This window comes from Rhopilema esculentum, chromosome 11, assembly GCF_057945365.1.
Source record: "Rhopilema esculentum isolate cy_ngs chromosome 11, ASM5794536v1, whole genome shotgun sequence".
NCBI classification, from domain to species: domain Eukaryota; kingdom Metazoa; phylum Cnidaria; class Scyphozoa; order Rhizostomeae; family Rhizostomatidae; genus Rhopilema; species Rhopilema esculentum.
Genome location: NC_142825.1, coordinates 7,336,443 through 7,352,959, shown reverse-complemented (window position 1 = coordinate 7,352,959; position 16,517 = coordinate 7,336,443). Strand labels below are relative to the sequence as shown.

Here is a 16,517-nt window from a genome sequence, read left to right as displayed (position 1 = left end):
CAAACAAATTGACAACGTAGTCAAAACATTTTGCTTCTTCAGATGAAGATATATATTTAAAAATTGAATTAAAATAGAAAATTTGCTAAATCAGAAAAGCATCAAAATTTTACGATTTAAAAAGAAACACTCAAAGATGTTCAGCAGGCATCATTGTTCCAGCTTTTCATTAGATAACCCAAAAGGCGATATACTAATCAACTGGAATCAATTTGGAGGAAAGTCATACTTTCATTATCAGAATGCATTTATTGAATGACAATACCTCTTTGAAAGGCAACTCCCCGCACAACTTCTGGCCAAACATAACCATTCTTGCAACCCAAAAGAACAAAATATCATGGCCAGTTTCAAGCAGGGATGTTGGATAAAATGCCTTCAGATCTTTTGTCTGTCAATAAAAAAACAAATTCTTACAAATAAGCATGACTCCTTCTTCTATTTTGCTCTTTAAATCACTTCGTTACATTCCTTTCCGTCTTATGATAAAAAGAAAACATTTTCACAACCAGCCTTTTTAGCTTCAAATTAGAGTTTCTAAACACAGGTTTTAGGTTCTGAGAGAAAGTGGATAGTAACGCTTTAAATTGAAATGCCACATCAGAATAACTGGTTTGCTAGATCTACAAATTAACAACAGAGAAAACTGCATAACTCTTGAAAAATATCTCGAAACAAGGGTATCATCGAACGATTTTCGGACAACTAGGGCAAATTGTTACTTCTAATATTTCTTGAAATCAATATTAATACCGGAAACTTGTATGGATATTGTGCAATAATTTATTCTAATATATCCGTAACAGGTGAAAAAAGAAAGTAAGAATAAAGCCACAGAGCATAAATAATTCAAGACAAAAAGCGGTTTCAGGAAAAAAGAACATTTTTCCATGGCCAGAAACGTTGGTTGTCAGTCTCTTTTACGGTTGATTTACAAAAAAATCCAAACCTGGTCTGGCCAGCCGAAAATAGAAAACGGAAAGATGGCTGATGAAAACCAGGTGTCTAGTACATCCTCATCTAAAAATGAATGGAGGTGAAAACGAATTGTAGAGCTGAGGGCCTAGAGCACGGCTAAGCAGAGAATAAAGAAAAATTATAATGCTTGTTTTCCAACATTAAAATATACTACATTTTCAAAATGCTGTAAAGTACGTTCGAAATACAAGTTGAGTAATGTGTTCATGAAACTACTTGTGCGCAGATCACTGTACAGATCATCAAGCACTCTGCGAATGAAAATGTTAGCAGACTGAATGTAATTTTTATTGTATTATACATTTTTGTGACGTATATGCTATGTTATGTTGTTCAGCAAATGATTTTTTCAAACCATACCTTGCTTTAATTTAATATTTTCCTCGGCAACACCAAACTTCTTTGCTGCCTTTTCGCGCGCCTCTTGTTCACTGCGGCCACTACAAAAACAAAAACAGTGTCAAACAAATTGTTCACAAACAGAAGGGAAAAGGTTCGTTGACTTAAAGGGAAAGAGAAGAGAAAGATGTCAGAGATTTTGGTCTTTGGGGGACACGAGCCCCAAACAAAATTATGAGAACTATGGAGAGAGACAGAGCTTTGTCCTTTGTGTATGTCGGTTCCTATCTTTATGCCCCCTCTTACTGTAGGTCAAAAGAGCCAAAATACTTGCGATACGTTCTCTGACCCCGGGGGCTCGCTTAACGCACTGACTACCCGTGCCTATGTGCCTGCCAACAGGGTCTGATTTTCATTCCTGGACATGGTGATACTTTTTGTCTCTTATTCCGATACAGGTGTGCCCACTGAAGATAATTTTTAAAGGAGCAGGTGATATTTTTCATAAAAAATTTGTCCACTCCACTATGTCTATGAGCTCGAATCTGTCTATTATGCTCTATAAGCTCAAATCTGGAAAATCAAGAAAAGGTTTTTCCATATCAGTTTAATAAATGTATAACCACTAAAATTATGTTTAGGCAAACCATCAGCTTCCTGTTGTCTTATTCAAGAACAGGTATCATGTTTTTAGAATTTTATTCAAGAGCAGGTATCATTTTTACGCTTAATAATTTAATTCCAGGACAGGGGCACACCCAGGGTGTTATGAGCAACAAAATTGAGAGCAAAAATGCAATTGAAGAGGATATCATACTGCGCAACTAAAAACCAAATAAACGCTACAGTCAAAGTCATGGCGTTTGATTAAATTAATTTTGCAAAATGACAAAGAAGCGACCACGAAGGGACTCGAACCCTCAATCTTCTGATCCGAAGTCAGACGCCTTATCCATTAGGCCACGCGGCCAACGTTCATTAGGCAGGGGACCATTGTTTTTGGCAAGAAGAACAAGGGGTAGCTCTCTTACGTATGAGATAACTTCCTTGTTGGGATTACAGCATACTTCTTATACGATCTGTTTTATAAGAAACCCGCGAAATCCTTTTACACGAGTTTAAACCGCAATTTGGTATACATACCGCCCTCAGTCCGTTTGTTATTTGGCTTTTTTGGGTAAACAGGTAAAATTAGAAAAGGCCACGTTAATAAACAGGTGGATCAATGTCAATTTAATCTTTAATAAAATCCTGTTCATCATACAGCATTTTGGGGTTTATTCCTTTTCTGCAAATTATCTTTTGCCGGGGCATTCACAAAACCCACACTTAAGTTAATTCGTTTTTTGTGATGTTTTTGTAACTTTTTTAAAAATTCGTTCTTGGCTATATGGTGCATTTCCTCTAATCTCTGATAAACCGAGCAAGGCAGAAGCAAATTACACAGTGCATCTTGGCTTGGTCACAAAGTGTCATGAAACTTAAAACAAAATTGCTTGTGATCTACGAGAATCTAAAACAATTTTTACTTGACCATTTTTACTCTTTCCTGGTTATCAGAGCTGATAATTAATTACAAAACCTACCTAACCCAGAACTTGTCATCAGCATCCTACAAAAAAGGAGTCACCTTTAAAGTAATACCAAGGGCAATAAAACTACAAAATAAAAATATCAAAACCACTATGTTTAAGGAAATAGCAATCACTGATTACAAAAATCTATGAAACATTGACAGTCGTAAACATTGACAAAGTGATTGATGACCTGCTGGTGACGAGTGACGCTGCTGACGATCGCTCTGAAAGTAAAAGAGCTACTTCAAACCGATATGTTGGATATAAAGAGCATTTTGTAATACTGCTGCAAACATCTTAAGGAATTGTCAACATACATCTCCCTGCTTCCATTTTTCATCGTCGATAGACACAAAATAAGCAGGTATGCGATGACCCCACCATAACTGCCTTGAAATACACCAATCCCTGTGAAAAACAGAAAGCAAGGTTTCATTGGAAGTTATCAAGATCGACGTTGTCACTGACAGTGAACATTGAAAATGTGGACACATAAGAAAGTCAAAGACCCATATTTTGAGTTGTAGCCCCCCATCATAAATTTTGAAGTGAATCTTGTTGGACAAAACAATACTAATCTGTCAATCAAAAACATAACAAATCATGATTCTGAAAAGAAACACTTCTGTATGCTAGGAGGCAAAAACTTTCTCGTGCCCATAAAGGTTCATATGAGGAGTTCCATTATCGTTTTAAAAAAGGAGAATAATATTTACCAGAAAACTGAGGCTTGGGAATAACAGATTATTGCACAATGTTATATAATGCGAGGCTCGTAAATTTCATGGATTGACTGGGTCAATAGTAAAGATATAGTCTTTTGACTAACATATTTTAGTGACCTAGTAGGCGACTTAATCTAAGACGGTCAAAACAACGACTTCACTGATAATATACTCATAAAGTTTCAAAGAAACAGCCTGGATCTAAAGCAATCAAAATGGACAAAAAAAGCTTGAGCACACAGCACAAATAGCAAAGACAACTGATGCCTGACAAAATCGAGGAAAGGGTAATTTAAAATCAACAATACAGTGAATTTGCTACAAGACAGTGTTATGCAGTGTCTCCAAAAATATTGCCGTCATGTGTTGATGAGCCAAGGGAGGCAACCGCTTTCATCTATCCAATTGAAAATCGCCTTTTTATAACCGCCTAAATATTTTTAGGAATGTTGCAAGAAAAGGTACAGATAGGTCTAAAGTGAAACTGCTGCCAAATTACAGATTAGATATCATGAAGTGATTGACAATGCCTACAAATAATAACATTGAGAAAGTCCCTAAAAAGGGTACAAAAAACTAATTTATAAACTTGCATTGGACAGAACTCAATACTACTCCATATCTTTTTGAAAAGTCGGCATAACAAAAACAATGACTCTTGCTATTTAGATTTAGAATCCTTTTTACTTCATGACGTCATCAGCACGTGTTGTTGTAAACTAAAGTGAAGAAAACAGTAGATAAAGACCTGCAGTTTTCCATCCATGCAAACCATGTTTTTTCGTGTGTATTTGGAATAATCTTCAAATCTCCAGATCGAACAGCCTAGATTAGAAATGTTTCTGCTAGAAATTACAATTTCAACTTTAACAAAATCAGGTTTGGAACTTTCAAAACCTTCTAAAGGATGGCAAATCAAAACATTGACAGAAAAACTCTACAACTTTTTACACTGTATATACAAACCTTCATTCACATTTTTCATATTTTTATGGCAGGGTTTATCTATTTATATTATAATCTGTTAATTTAATGATTATCAGAAAGTAGCTGGCAACCCATTACCAGCGTTACATTCATTTGTTTGTCATGTTAACATGTAAAGATATTTAAAAAAAGAAAAGAAGTCAATTTTTTAAAAAGTTCTGAAAATCTGCATTAGCATACATCAACCTATCTAATAAAATGTTTTAAAGTAGGTCTGTTGCCAGTTAATAAAAATGGGTAATTTCACAACAAAAGCAAATACTATGCAGACTGAAAAGGGAGAGTGGTAATATCTATCAACCTTTTACGTGTTTGTCAACAGGGGGAGGGGGTGGGTTTCGCATAATTTATGACAGGGAGGTGCAGAGCAGTCAGGAAAACAGAATGACACAAAATGTTTAGTTTTCAGATCCAAACCCACATTATATTCGAAAGGATCTTTTCCCAAAAGTTCGTCTCACTTTCGTCCCCAAAACGCAGGGAAACATGAAGCTTAAATTTGAACAAATTGGAGGTTACGGAAGCGGATGCTGTTGCATATGCAATGCAAGTAAAAAAAGTTCACCACTAAAATAAAAGGCCCGTCCAACCAAAAATATTAATAAATGGTGAAACCTTGTACACAAAAACTATTCCGTACATCCTGTTAGGAGGTATCCGGAGTTGCCCCCAGAGGGTTGACAATTAGCATGGTACTCACATTCACCGCATTGGCAGCCATCTCCCTGCAGTCGACGTACCACTGAGGTTTAAGTAGAGGCTCAACAATGTCTTTCGACCGGCTAAAAACCAGAGTTAGGTCAATGGTATTCGACAAATACTAAACAACAGAACTAGCTGACTCTACTGTCAATTCTTCATTCTACATATTGGTAAGATAATGAGTTACGATTGTTTATAAGGACCTTCTCCATATTCTGTGAAAATAGGCAGCAAGGAGCCGGATAAACCAAGGTGCAACGCAAACTACATAAGCTAAATTGTATCCATACAAAGTTTACAGTAGTATGTAACTATGAGATTTAGAAACACCTAAACACTGAAGAATGAGAACTATGATCATGTTTACGAATTGAACATATTTGTGAATCAAAACTAGCTAAACCAAAAGGAGAAACAAAATTCTGTTATCATATCTTATCAGTGTTAGAACATTATTGGATTATTATAAAATGTTATCTCAAAATTGTGTCTGTCAGATCGGACTAGCTCCAGCCCTTATTCAATAACATTAAACTGCCTGTACCTGCAAACTGGTATGACCATAGCATTGTCTTCGGTTTTCAAGTAAAGTCCAAGAACGTCCAAAGCCTTCTGGACTGTCTTCCGAGCATGGAAGCGCTTGGTATTCTGAAAAAAGCGATCGTCATTGGTTTTTTAGCTGAGAAATTAATAAAGAAATATGAAGTTGATGTATGTGATATCCGGAAATCTTCACATACAAAGTGATGCACGACGACAATTGAGAAGTACTGATCATTTGAAAGGGGGTGTGAATATCTAAAACGTAAACATTTAGCGTGATAAAAAGATTAAAAGTGCTTGAGTGCTGGCTTGATTTCAGATAATGAATGATCCTCCGCTTGTCACTGTCATATCAAAAATGGATCGATTTGTTCTGCATATGGCAAATTCAATGTTTCCTATGTTAATAGATATGCTTGTTAAGAGACATCTGATAAATTGACTGCTGTACCAGACTTTGACAGGAACATACAGGCATACGTGCTTTTTGCTATAACCAAATTTCTTAACGAAACAAATCATTTTGCCAACTCACATCATTGACAATAAGATCAGCTAGCTCAACAAGCGTTTGTAGAGATAAAAAAATTGCAGAGATAGAAATATTTACAACAAAACTCTGATATTCTGGCTTGAAATCTTGGACGTCTTTAATGAGGCCATTCTCATCCATCATTTGGATGAATGGTAAATCGTGCCGTTTTCCAATATCAAAATCGTTATGGTCGTGTGCTGGAGTGATCTTGACAGCCCCTGAAAAACAATGAAGCTAAATATAAGAATGTTTAAAATAAAGCGAAACCTCAGAAACTATCTAACAATTATAACCGAAAAATATTTAAAATACTGTGCCAAGATTTCTTAACAATTTTAAAAAGCATTTAATTATCTTCAAGCACGGGGACATAAATTTTCTATGGGACATACATATTGGCTAGCAATAAAGGTTAAATCATTCTCCACTGTCTTCAAACTCAATGGAACAGCATTTAAAGCGGGGGGGGGGATTCTCAGTCTGTGCCAAAAAGCAATTTAAGAAGAAATCAAGTAAAAAGTAGGTACAAAACTTACATGAAAAAACTTAGTTACATGAAAAATGTCATTAGAATGTGCTTATAACGGACTAAAAGCTTTCATATTAAGAAGAGCTAAATGTTCGAATGCCCTTCAACTCCAGCTAAACATGGATCATCGACTTATTTTAAGTTTTTACACTCATGTTAAGCTTCTTTTTAGAAGTTATTCAGTTTATTGGTAGATAGATAGACATGTTTGCAAAGGTCATATATAATGTAATTGAATTGCTGTCAATTAAAGTTTACTTTCTACACATTTTTATCAACATATATTTTACGCCGCTTTGTTTAAAATCTTGTAACTAGCTATTTACTAGTATTAAGATGCTTTTCGTGCACGAGCACTTAGATAGCATTATATTTCAGATGGAGGTCACCTTGAAGATCAGCAATATAGGGCCTTTGCAATAGAGCTTTAGGATTTTCAGCCTTTCATATGTGAAAACTAATAAAATCAAAGAGTTCTGAAATAACTTGAAAATAAAAATGTTATGAGACAGACCCGTCTCGGGGATGGCCTGCTACTCTGTTCCGAAACTGAAACCTTATGCATTTTGTAGACTCAAACTGTGAAAGCGCTTTGACCTTTCATCAATGACGGAGACAGAATGAGAACGAATTCATAAAAAACCAACATAAACGGAGTCTCAAATTAACTTATAACTTTGTGATCACTCTGTTTTTACTCGCCCGCTAGATTAAGCTGCTTCTAAATAACACCTGACTCTCTCTTTCTGGGACTTGTGACAATTCGCAAACACATCACTTCCAGGTCTAATCAATTCAAACTGGGCTTGACAGCAAATTTGATGCAAAAGCGCATTATCAAGCACTGATGCCATATTCTTTTTCTTCAAAATTTGAAGAAAAACAGGAATTGAAATGGAATGTAATCAACTTCTTTTGCGTTTTCACTTCTATTTCGCTGCGCTTCATTAATATTTACGAGGCTACTCTTTAAAATTCAGCTTTGTGTCTGACATGCCATAGAAACTGTTGTACATACCAGTGCCGAATTCCGGATCCACGGCGTCGTCAAAAACAATCTTCAGCTTTCTATTGCAAAATGGATGCAGCGCAAACTTTCCATTCAGATGCTTAAAACAATTTTTGTGACTGTTACAATAAACTCATCGTTACATCTCTATTTCAATAACATAATAAGAAATGATGTTATTGTTTCAAGAAAACTAACGTAAAACTTCACAGTCAGTTGCTACCTAACACGCAGATTATTTCATTTCTATTTTCTCACTTTGTAAGAATGACATTTGATAAAAACGTGACTTTGCATTAGCCCAAAGATTACGGCAAAAAATTTGCTTAAGCACGTGCACTCTTACTGAGGTGCGGATACAAGAAACGTTTTGATAAGACATCAGAGTGGAAGCTAAATAAAAAGCTACTTCTCTCTATGCTGCATTTTCTGTTACAATTTGAGGACCCTTTTACGATTTCTTTGAATGTGCTGAAATTCGTTTTACCTTTGCACCCAATTTTTTTCACCCCCATTACCCTTGCAATTTTTCATAAGAGGTCTTAGGCACTTCATCCCTAAATTTCTTTAACGATTATTTGTGTATCACTAATCCCTTTAAAGTGGATTTATTATTTATCAGGAAGCTTCCCTACATATATTCGCCTTTCAGGCTCGATAACCTATTTTTACAGTATCCCGAAATAGCCTAAGCAAAATGTATGACCCCAAACCTAATGAAGAGGCCGGACTCAACTAAAATTTAGCCTCCTACTAAAATTTGGTTACCTCGTTTTTATGGCGTGTTGTGCCGTGATTTCGTCTGTTAAAATGATTTTAGTTTCTGTCGCCTTGCCTCAGTGTGGCTACGCTTTTCTAACTAACCAAATATTACATGGCTCGGTTGTCTCTGTAGAACTGTTTTTGAAATTTTCAAAGGGATCCTCACCTTGTATCTTTCATCGTTTGGATGAACAGCTATTCCAGAATCTCCAAGCATCGTTTCCAACCGTGTTGTTGCAACAATTATCTTCTCATCTAGAAAAATTGATACACGTAATACCATTAATAGAAATGCGTAAAATATCAATACAATGTGCGTGATTGTCGGAAATCGTGGCGAGAAAAATTCATCACTGTCACGAGTCTAAACAGGCACCTTCATAAAAGGCCATGCTAAGACAAACTCATTCCGAATACCTAATCTGGTCAACCCCAGAAAGACAAGAATCATACCGTTATGAGTGCCATCTGCAAAAATAAATTCTATGGACTTACCAGCGTATTTTTACTTCCCATTAACAATCTTTCTTTACATATCAAATCAAAACCTACGATTAAATCGCATCAACTGACCTGTTCCTTCGATCGGGTAGGCAAAGTGAACCAAAACACCAAATTCGACTTTCTTGTCATAGCCAGGCACACTGAGAGGCGTCTTGCCTGTAATTTCGGTTTTGTCGACCTAGAAATTAGCAAAAAAACACATTCTTTTAAAAAAACCTTTGGGAAACTCTGGATAAAACACTTTTGTGGAAGGTATCTACAAAATAAGTGGCATAAGAAAGCATTTGTAAAATGATAAAACAAAATATCTCGAAGATTACAAATAGCATTATATTAAAAAAAACAGCGACAAACATTTTAATACAAAATCAGATTTTGCATATAAGCCGTAGATTCAGAAGTAAGTCATTAATATTTACTTGCCTAAAAAGACAAAATAATCCCTTTAACACTACTCAGAACTTCAATATAATTCTGTAGTCTTTTCGGGCATTCGAAGTGAGATAATTCTCATGAAAGGTTTGAAGTTGGAGAATATGATCTAAATTTCAAGAAATCTCTCTTGATTTTTGCTGAATAAAAGTGTTTCGTGTGGCCTTTGGGCAGACAGTCACCAGTTAAAAAACTAAAAAGAACAGCGATAAGCCTTGTGCCAGCTTTCATAAATAATGCGAAAAATACGAAAAAACTAGAAAAACGGGAGACAAACAGAAGAAAATAGAAAAGAAAGAAGAATTTGATTTGTGATTAGCTATTACATCAGTAGATCAAAGAAATCATAATCATAAGGGTAGATCAAAGAAATCATAATCATAAGGGTAGATCAAAGAAATCATAATCATAAGGGTAGATCAAAGAAATCATAATCATAAGGGTAGATCAAAGAAATCATAATCATAAGGGTAGATCAAAGAAATCATAATCATAAGGATAGATCAAAGAAATCATAATCATAAGGGTCGATCAAAGAAATCATAATCATAAGGGTAGATCAAAGAAATCATAATCATAAGGGTAGATCAAAGAAAAGGAAGACCTGTAACAAGGAACTTTGCTATTGCAAAAAATTGGAAGTTATTGATAATGAGAAATAAGATGAACTCACTTCGATATCGGAGATGGCGGAGTTCAATGCACACGACCAGTTGACAAGTCGGTTAGCACGATAAATAAGCCCTTGTTCATGCAAGCGGACAAAGGTCTCTTTCACAGCTCTTGATAATTTCTAGCAAAAAGGATGATTTTTATATCTTAAATAGTAGCAAGTACAGAAGGAAGACAAAACAAATTCACATTAAATATTTTTACAAATAGAACAGTATTTTAACTTTTAATGTTACTGTGGTTGTTTGATTAATATTTGTAAAGAATATTTTTGTGTGAAGCCATACTAACGCTTGAGGGTAGTGTAAAATACCGTGTACTGACCGTCTTTCTATTCACAATATTTCTGCAAAGGTGTTGAAATCTCAAGAGTGGATCTACAAAACAACTCAAATGAATTTAAAAACACGAATCTACAGAAACAAATCTATTACCTCATCCATGGTGAAGCAAGCTCGATCCCAGTCTACTGAAACTCCCATACGCCTGAACTGATCGTAAATTCTTCCACCTTTCCTGTGCAACAGGAAAAAATGAGCAATTATTATAATTAAAAGCCAAGTCAAATCATTTCTTGCCGTGTCGTACCTCTCACAAATCATTTCTTAACTCAATAAGCTTAAGTAAATACACAAAGCCAAAAAAAGAGTTATGGATTAAATATAAGGCTGAAAAACTTTTTTTTGGACGCGAAAAACAATTTAGCTTGAAATCCGAATAAATTTTCACAAAAAATGCTAGCAAATAGCATGTTTCGTCAACCTTCCTTGTTGCATTGATAATAACTGCATAATTTCGGTAACCTTAATTTTTATGACAAAATACTCATGTATGAAAGCTAATATAAAGCATTTTAAATTGGCAAGACATCGTGCAACGTTTTGAATTGGATATCTGCACTTGAATTGGAACCTTTGCTCTTTAATCAAGGACAAAATGAGTAGACTCGGTACAAAAATATCATTTTGTGTCGCTCCAATCATCTGCTTTTGAAAAAGCCTGGTTTTTGAACAAGAAACATTTCTACAACAAACAACAACAAACATGGGACTAAACAAAATTACTTAATTTCGGAAAAAAAGAAAAGGAAATTTCAAAAAGGGCATGATAAATAAAAAAACTTAATATACTTAAGTATATTTCGTCCGAAACTTCCAGAGTGTAAACCTTAGGCGTAAAGACCTTCCAGAGTAAAGACAAAAAAGGGTTGACGAAAACTTATATCCAGAACAAGGTGCAGATTGGTGGTAACATGAGAAGAAGACTAGCCCCTTCATTGGATCCATTATTTTGACCAATACGCAGCTCTCTGATAAGTAGCTGCTATCTCGCATAGTTAAAGCGCCCATCCTTAAAAATAAAAAGACGATATTGCTAGCCCCTTAAAAATAAAATTATCGTCACTGTACGTTTCGGCGCCCACTATCATATGTTTTAATTTCTTTGCTTTTTTAAAGTTTTGCACTGCAAGAGACTTACGAAGGAAATTGTGCAACTCACTCGTTTTTCCATTTCCAAACCTCTTCGACAAATTTTTCTCTTCCAATATCATGACGAGATATACCTTGCTCACGTTTCAGCTTTCGCTCTACAACAACCTAAGAAAATAAATGTTATTTAAGATGCAAATAAATGCAAAAAAGAGAAGTACAAAAAACATTGCTTAAACAAACAATCTACGATAATAAGCAGACGTCGTATACAATTTCAATGTAAGCTTAATTGCTTTAAAAGGACCTTTTTTTAATGGCCTCTGCCAAATCGTAGGATCAAAAACTATTATACAAAAACTTTACAGTCAAGTGAGATATATACACATTTATAGATCTTACGAGATTAAAGTAAAGTAGATTACTACAAAGAGGTCATTTACCTGCGTTGCAATTCCAGCATGATCACAACCTGGGTTCCATAAAGTTGTTTTCCCATGCATTCGATGCCTGTATACAGAAAATTGGAAAAGGTTGTCAGTACCTGGTTTCTAGAATATAAAACATCAGATATTCACAATTTCTTCTATGTTTGCTAAAGCTTACTACAAAATCTTACTTAAATGACACTCAGCAAAGATAAGTATAGCATAGCATAGATAGTAGAATGAAATGGCAAAATCATGTCTCTATTTTTTCTTAAAGCACGACCAAGTCCAATGGTATAGGAAACCAAATATTCATAATTATATTCAGGTTACTACCATCTAGTTATTGCATCTTCAATTGCCAACATCAAAGCATGTCCAAGGTGAAGGTTTCCAGTGACATTTGGTGGAGGAATGCAAATGACAAATTGTCCTTTTGGATTTGGTTTTAAATCTTCTCCAGCCTGCAACATTGATATAAATTTTAAATCTAAGTAATGAGAAAATCAATTAATAGCTTCACAAAGAGCCAGTTTGATAAGATGATGTAAGATAATTTTCCTGAAATTGATTATTCTTGATGCAATCTTTGTTTTCCTTAAAATCAACTAGCAACTCATTAATTGATAAAGTGTTATGAGGCTGCAGGTGAAGGGATACCAGGAGAATATATCCTGCCAGATTATTAAACTAGAGGTGCAACTCAGGGCAGCAATTAAAAACCATGCTGCAAAACACATCAATGGCTAAGATACATTACCTGGTACTCTGGCTTGAAGAATCCCTACAATAAAACATATAATATTTGATTAATAACTATGAACCACCACAAAAACGACTGCAATCAATATATAGACAAAGTCTTTAATAGCAAAATGGTATCATTGCTAATAACCTGTTGAACAGAACTTTCCTTAAAGCTAAACAAACTAGAAATAAATTTTAACATGAATAAAGCTTTGCAGGAATTTTTTTTTAAATATGTTCTTTTCCAACAAGCAACTTTGTTTCTTTCATCTTCACAAAAAACATGAAGATAAAACAAATGTACTTAATGTATGTGCGCTATATAGGCTAAAATGGTTTTTACCTAAGAACCATTGAGAATGTTTTTAAAAAAATTCTTATTTGATAAAAGTTTACAGTTTTTCATATGGCTTAAAAACTTTTGTTATATTTTGCATAGTTCTTGAAAATTCTTACAAATTTGTTTGCTGTGTTGATGCGTCCAAGACCTCTACTGTATATTGCCTATCACAGTGACTTTTACTAAATGAAGCAAATTTTCTCTTTTGCTTTTTACAATTGAATTTTTCTCAGGATTCTGACCTATATTCTAATCAAATAGTTTGTTTAAAGCTTCTATGGACACAAGGACATCATATGATCAAACTTTCTTGCTCTGATGAAGCCCTGTATACCGGGGCGAAAGATTAGCCTTCACTGATTTACGTGTATTTATTGTTGTTTATTCTTGGTGTATTGCGGTGTTTATTATTTGCTACATTTTTATCGACTTTTCGCCGCAAAAACTCCTTAGAGCCCGTCAAGCAGCCTGCTACAGTGACCTTTTCTTCATTCACACATTCATTTTTTAATGTTGTTTTTTTCTAATGCTTGCCTCCATCTCCAAAAGATAGCATCTACCCCATATTGATCTCCATTTGTACTCTCCCACCTTTATTCTAGAAAACTTTAATTTTCTGAGTATAAATATTCTCATGAGTCAGAAGGTAAATATTATAGCTGCGCCCCTATTTCAGATCAATTTAGGCATTCTTGTAAAAAATGATTTTTAAGTGATACGAAACTTGTTTAAAATTTTATAAATGTAGCTTATGCTTTCAAAAATTGGTGACACATCATTATGGTTTTTGGAATGTCACCCTTTCTTCTTTTATCTTTACATTCTCCCTGGAAATTTATACCTGATTTTTTTCGGTCGCAGGAAGGAGAAAAAACTTTCATACCCTGAATAGCAAGTAAGAGACCTCTTTTGCTACTAAAAGAAACCTTACTGAAATAAAAATTGTTATTCTTTGTTTCCGTAAAACGATGTAAAGCCAACACTGCCATACACTGCCCTTAACTATTGCAAACAGAAAGTACCAGCATCATTGATTTAAAAATTGGAAAGAAGAGAAACAGTCTTGAAGTGTCAAAAAATTGCAAAAATGTAGAAAGTTCTGATAGAAATATTTCTAATAGAAAAATAATTTCAAAGCAACATAAAGAAAGCTCTGTTAAATATCTAACAGGATCAAGTATTAACCCTTTACAAACACTCAACAAATACATTACATACCTCTTTTTCCCACCATGAGTACCAAGCTGACTCCACATAGAGGGGGCTATAACTGTCTGGGAGCTCGCACTTTGTATCTTTAACAAGCAGAATACAGATCATGTGTCATTTTAGCTAATTACATACATATAATATATATATAAGATATATTGAACATTTTATAGCTTTGCAGCATTGACAAAAAAAACATTTTTAAAACCAAAACTTATATTATTATAAACAAGGGTAACTGAGCAATTCTGAACTTTGCCTGCAAATGGGTGTTCTGTGATGCTTAACTTAAATATAGTGATTGGCTATCTCATTGTGTTTCAAATATTGCTAAGTTTTTAAGGGTATATACATAACAAATACCCATCAGTTTCATTTTTTGTGATGCTAACCCTCCATCTTTTGCAGAAACATTTTCCATCTTAATTTGTCATCAAATTCCAACTATCATCACATCATTTAATAGAAAAAATTATTATGCTAAAAAAGGCAAGAACTCTGTTCTTCCACACTGTTATAGCTGTAATATCAAAATACCTCAAATTTATATCTTTAACTTTTAGTCAGTTTTGAAACCAGGAATTAAAAAAGTATCAATTCAGCGCTCTTAACTTAATATGCACACTATACAAGCACATAACCATTGGTTTAAAGATTTGCATTTCTTTAGGCTCAATCGCAATAAATAAATTTCAATTTAAAAGAAACCTCTTACCTTTCTTATCTCCTTTCGCAGTTTTAATGTCATATGTAGTTACATTTATGGCTGCTTCTTTCCCTTTCTTCTCTTTCTTTGGCTTGTTTTTCTCCTGTCAGTAGTCAAGTAAAAATAAAGTGTCAGGCAAAAAAATGGAAAAAATACCAAATTGTAGCTTTCCATCTCCTCTCCAAATATCTATCACTCCATTAAACTCCCCAAACAGTCATTAGTATCCTAAGAAATAATCAATCAACATATCTTGACAAGAAAATCCTCATACCATCACCATCATATCTATTGAGAGCTCATAATGACAGGTTTATACTTCATCCCATATTACTAGAGCTACTAAGACATTTTTCCTTTCCATCTCCTTTAAAACTTTGTGGCATAAGATATATGCCAGAAAGGGTTGTACATGCAGCTAAGCCTATCCGAGTTTAGCAATAGAGGGGATAATAAGGTATGCAAGCTTTATCTGCACTTGATATTTTTAGTGGCAAGCCATCCATTTCTGTATAAATTTTGGCTAGAATCTGTGGCATGCAAAGTCCCAGAATGCATACTGCCTTGACTTAGCTTGAACATTTTGGGCGATTTTTATACTTTGAGGGGTGTTAGATGAAAAAAACAGAAGTGTTGGCTGTGTTTAAGTAAGTAAGAAAATGAAAGCAATGTTGAATGGAAACAAAAATTAAAAAAGACTGTCCTTGATTGAACCTTGCAAAAAACCTGATAAAAAAGCCAGTCTTCACAATTTGCTCCCAAAATAAAATTATTCAAACAAATCCTGTTTCCACGCAAGCAAACTTGAAACGTTCTACTAATTCGTGAGTCTGATCGTGCAAGATAGCTTTATAGAGATATATCATCTGGAATTTTCTAAAACAAGGTTCACGTTTTTATATTGATGGTCTAGTGATGACCATTACCTCAGCTTGCTGAGCTTGTTGAGCCTCCTGCTTCTTTGCAAGCTTTTCTAGTTTGGCCTGTTTCTTTGCTTCGTTCTTTAACTGTTTTGCTGTTTTTACCGGAGTGCCTTCTGTCGCTTGGGTATTCAGAGATGGTTTGTCATCTTGTGGAGGTACCACTGGTGTGCTCATCTTGATTACTGCTGTTCTCAGCAGTCTAACAGGTTGCTTATTTCCGAGGGGAGACCGCACTATATTTTGAATTATTACACTTCTAAAAACTACTGGCCTCCACAAAAGCATAAATCTAAAAGTGACCCACTCAAAGGTTCCAGAACTGCCCAAAGTTAGGCCACATCACATGCAATATCTTTTTGACTATTGTATCCCTGTGCCAGCTTGCTGATGACACCGCTCTCGTTTTGGTGTAGTGAAGCCTCTAGTTGAATACCGTTGTT

General features: G+C 34.7%; 1 protein-coding gene and 1 non-coding gene across 2 annotated transcripts in view; both read right to left on the bottom strand.

The window, feature by feature from the left end:
* LOC135693683 (valine--tRNA ligase) overlaps positions 1–16,479 on the bottom strand; it is a 29,087-nt gene extending 12,608 nt beyond the window's left edge. Inside the window, exons 1-21 of the mRNA XM_065212224.2 lie at positions 16,081–16,479; positions 15,164–15,257; positions 14,458–14,534; positions 12,913–12,936; positions 12,489–12,616; positions 12,168–12,234; positions 11,795–11,892; positions 10,729–10,810; positions 10,296–10,415; positions 9,260–9,368; positions 8,853–8,941; positions 7,934–8,024; positions 6,462–6,604; positions 5,853–5,956; positions 5,307–5,388; positions 4,368–4,444; positions 3,212–3,302; positions 2,904–2,929; positions 1,339–1,418; positions 950–1,020; positions 266–391 (exon numbers count right to left, since the gene is read on the bottom strand). Of these exons, the coding sequence (XP_065068296.2) occupies positions 266–391; positions 950–1,020; positions 1,339–1,418; positions 2,904–2,929; positions 3,212–3,302; positions 4,368–4,444; positions 5,307–5,388; positions 5,853–5,956; positions 6,462–6,604; positions 7,934–8,024; positions 8,853–8,941; positions 9,260–9,368; positions 10,296–10,415; positions 10,729–10,810; positions 11,795–11,892; positions 12,168–12,234; positions 12,489–12,616; positions 12,913–12,936; positions 14,458–14,534; positions 15,164–15,257; positions 16,081–16,362 (2,061 nt within the window). The 5' untranslated portion in view covers positions 16,363–16,479. The remainder of the gene's footprint in view (positions 1–265; positions 392–949; positions 1,021–1,338; positions 1,419–2,903; positions 2,930–3,211; positions 3,303–4,367; positions 4,445–5,306; positions 5,389–5,852; positions 5,957–6,461; positions 6,605–7,933; positions 8,025–8,852; positions 8,942–9,259; positions 9,369–10,295; positions 10,416–10,728; positions 10,811–11,794; positions 11,893–12,167; positions 12,235–12,488; positions 12,617–12,912; positions 12,937–14,457; positions 14,535–15,163; positions 15,258–16,080) is intronic.
* Trnar-ucg (transfer RNA arginine (anticodon UCG)) lies at positions 2,215–2,287 on the bottom strand. Its single transcript has one exon. It is a non-coding gene; the product is annotated as a tRNA-Arg (tRNA).
* Positions 16,480–16,517: the final 38 nt, after the last annotated feature.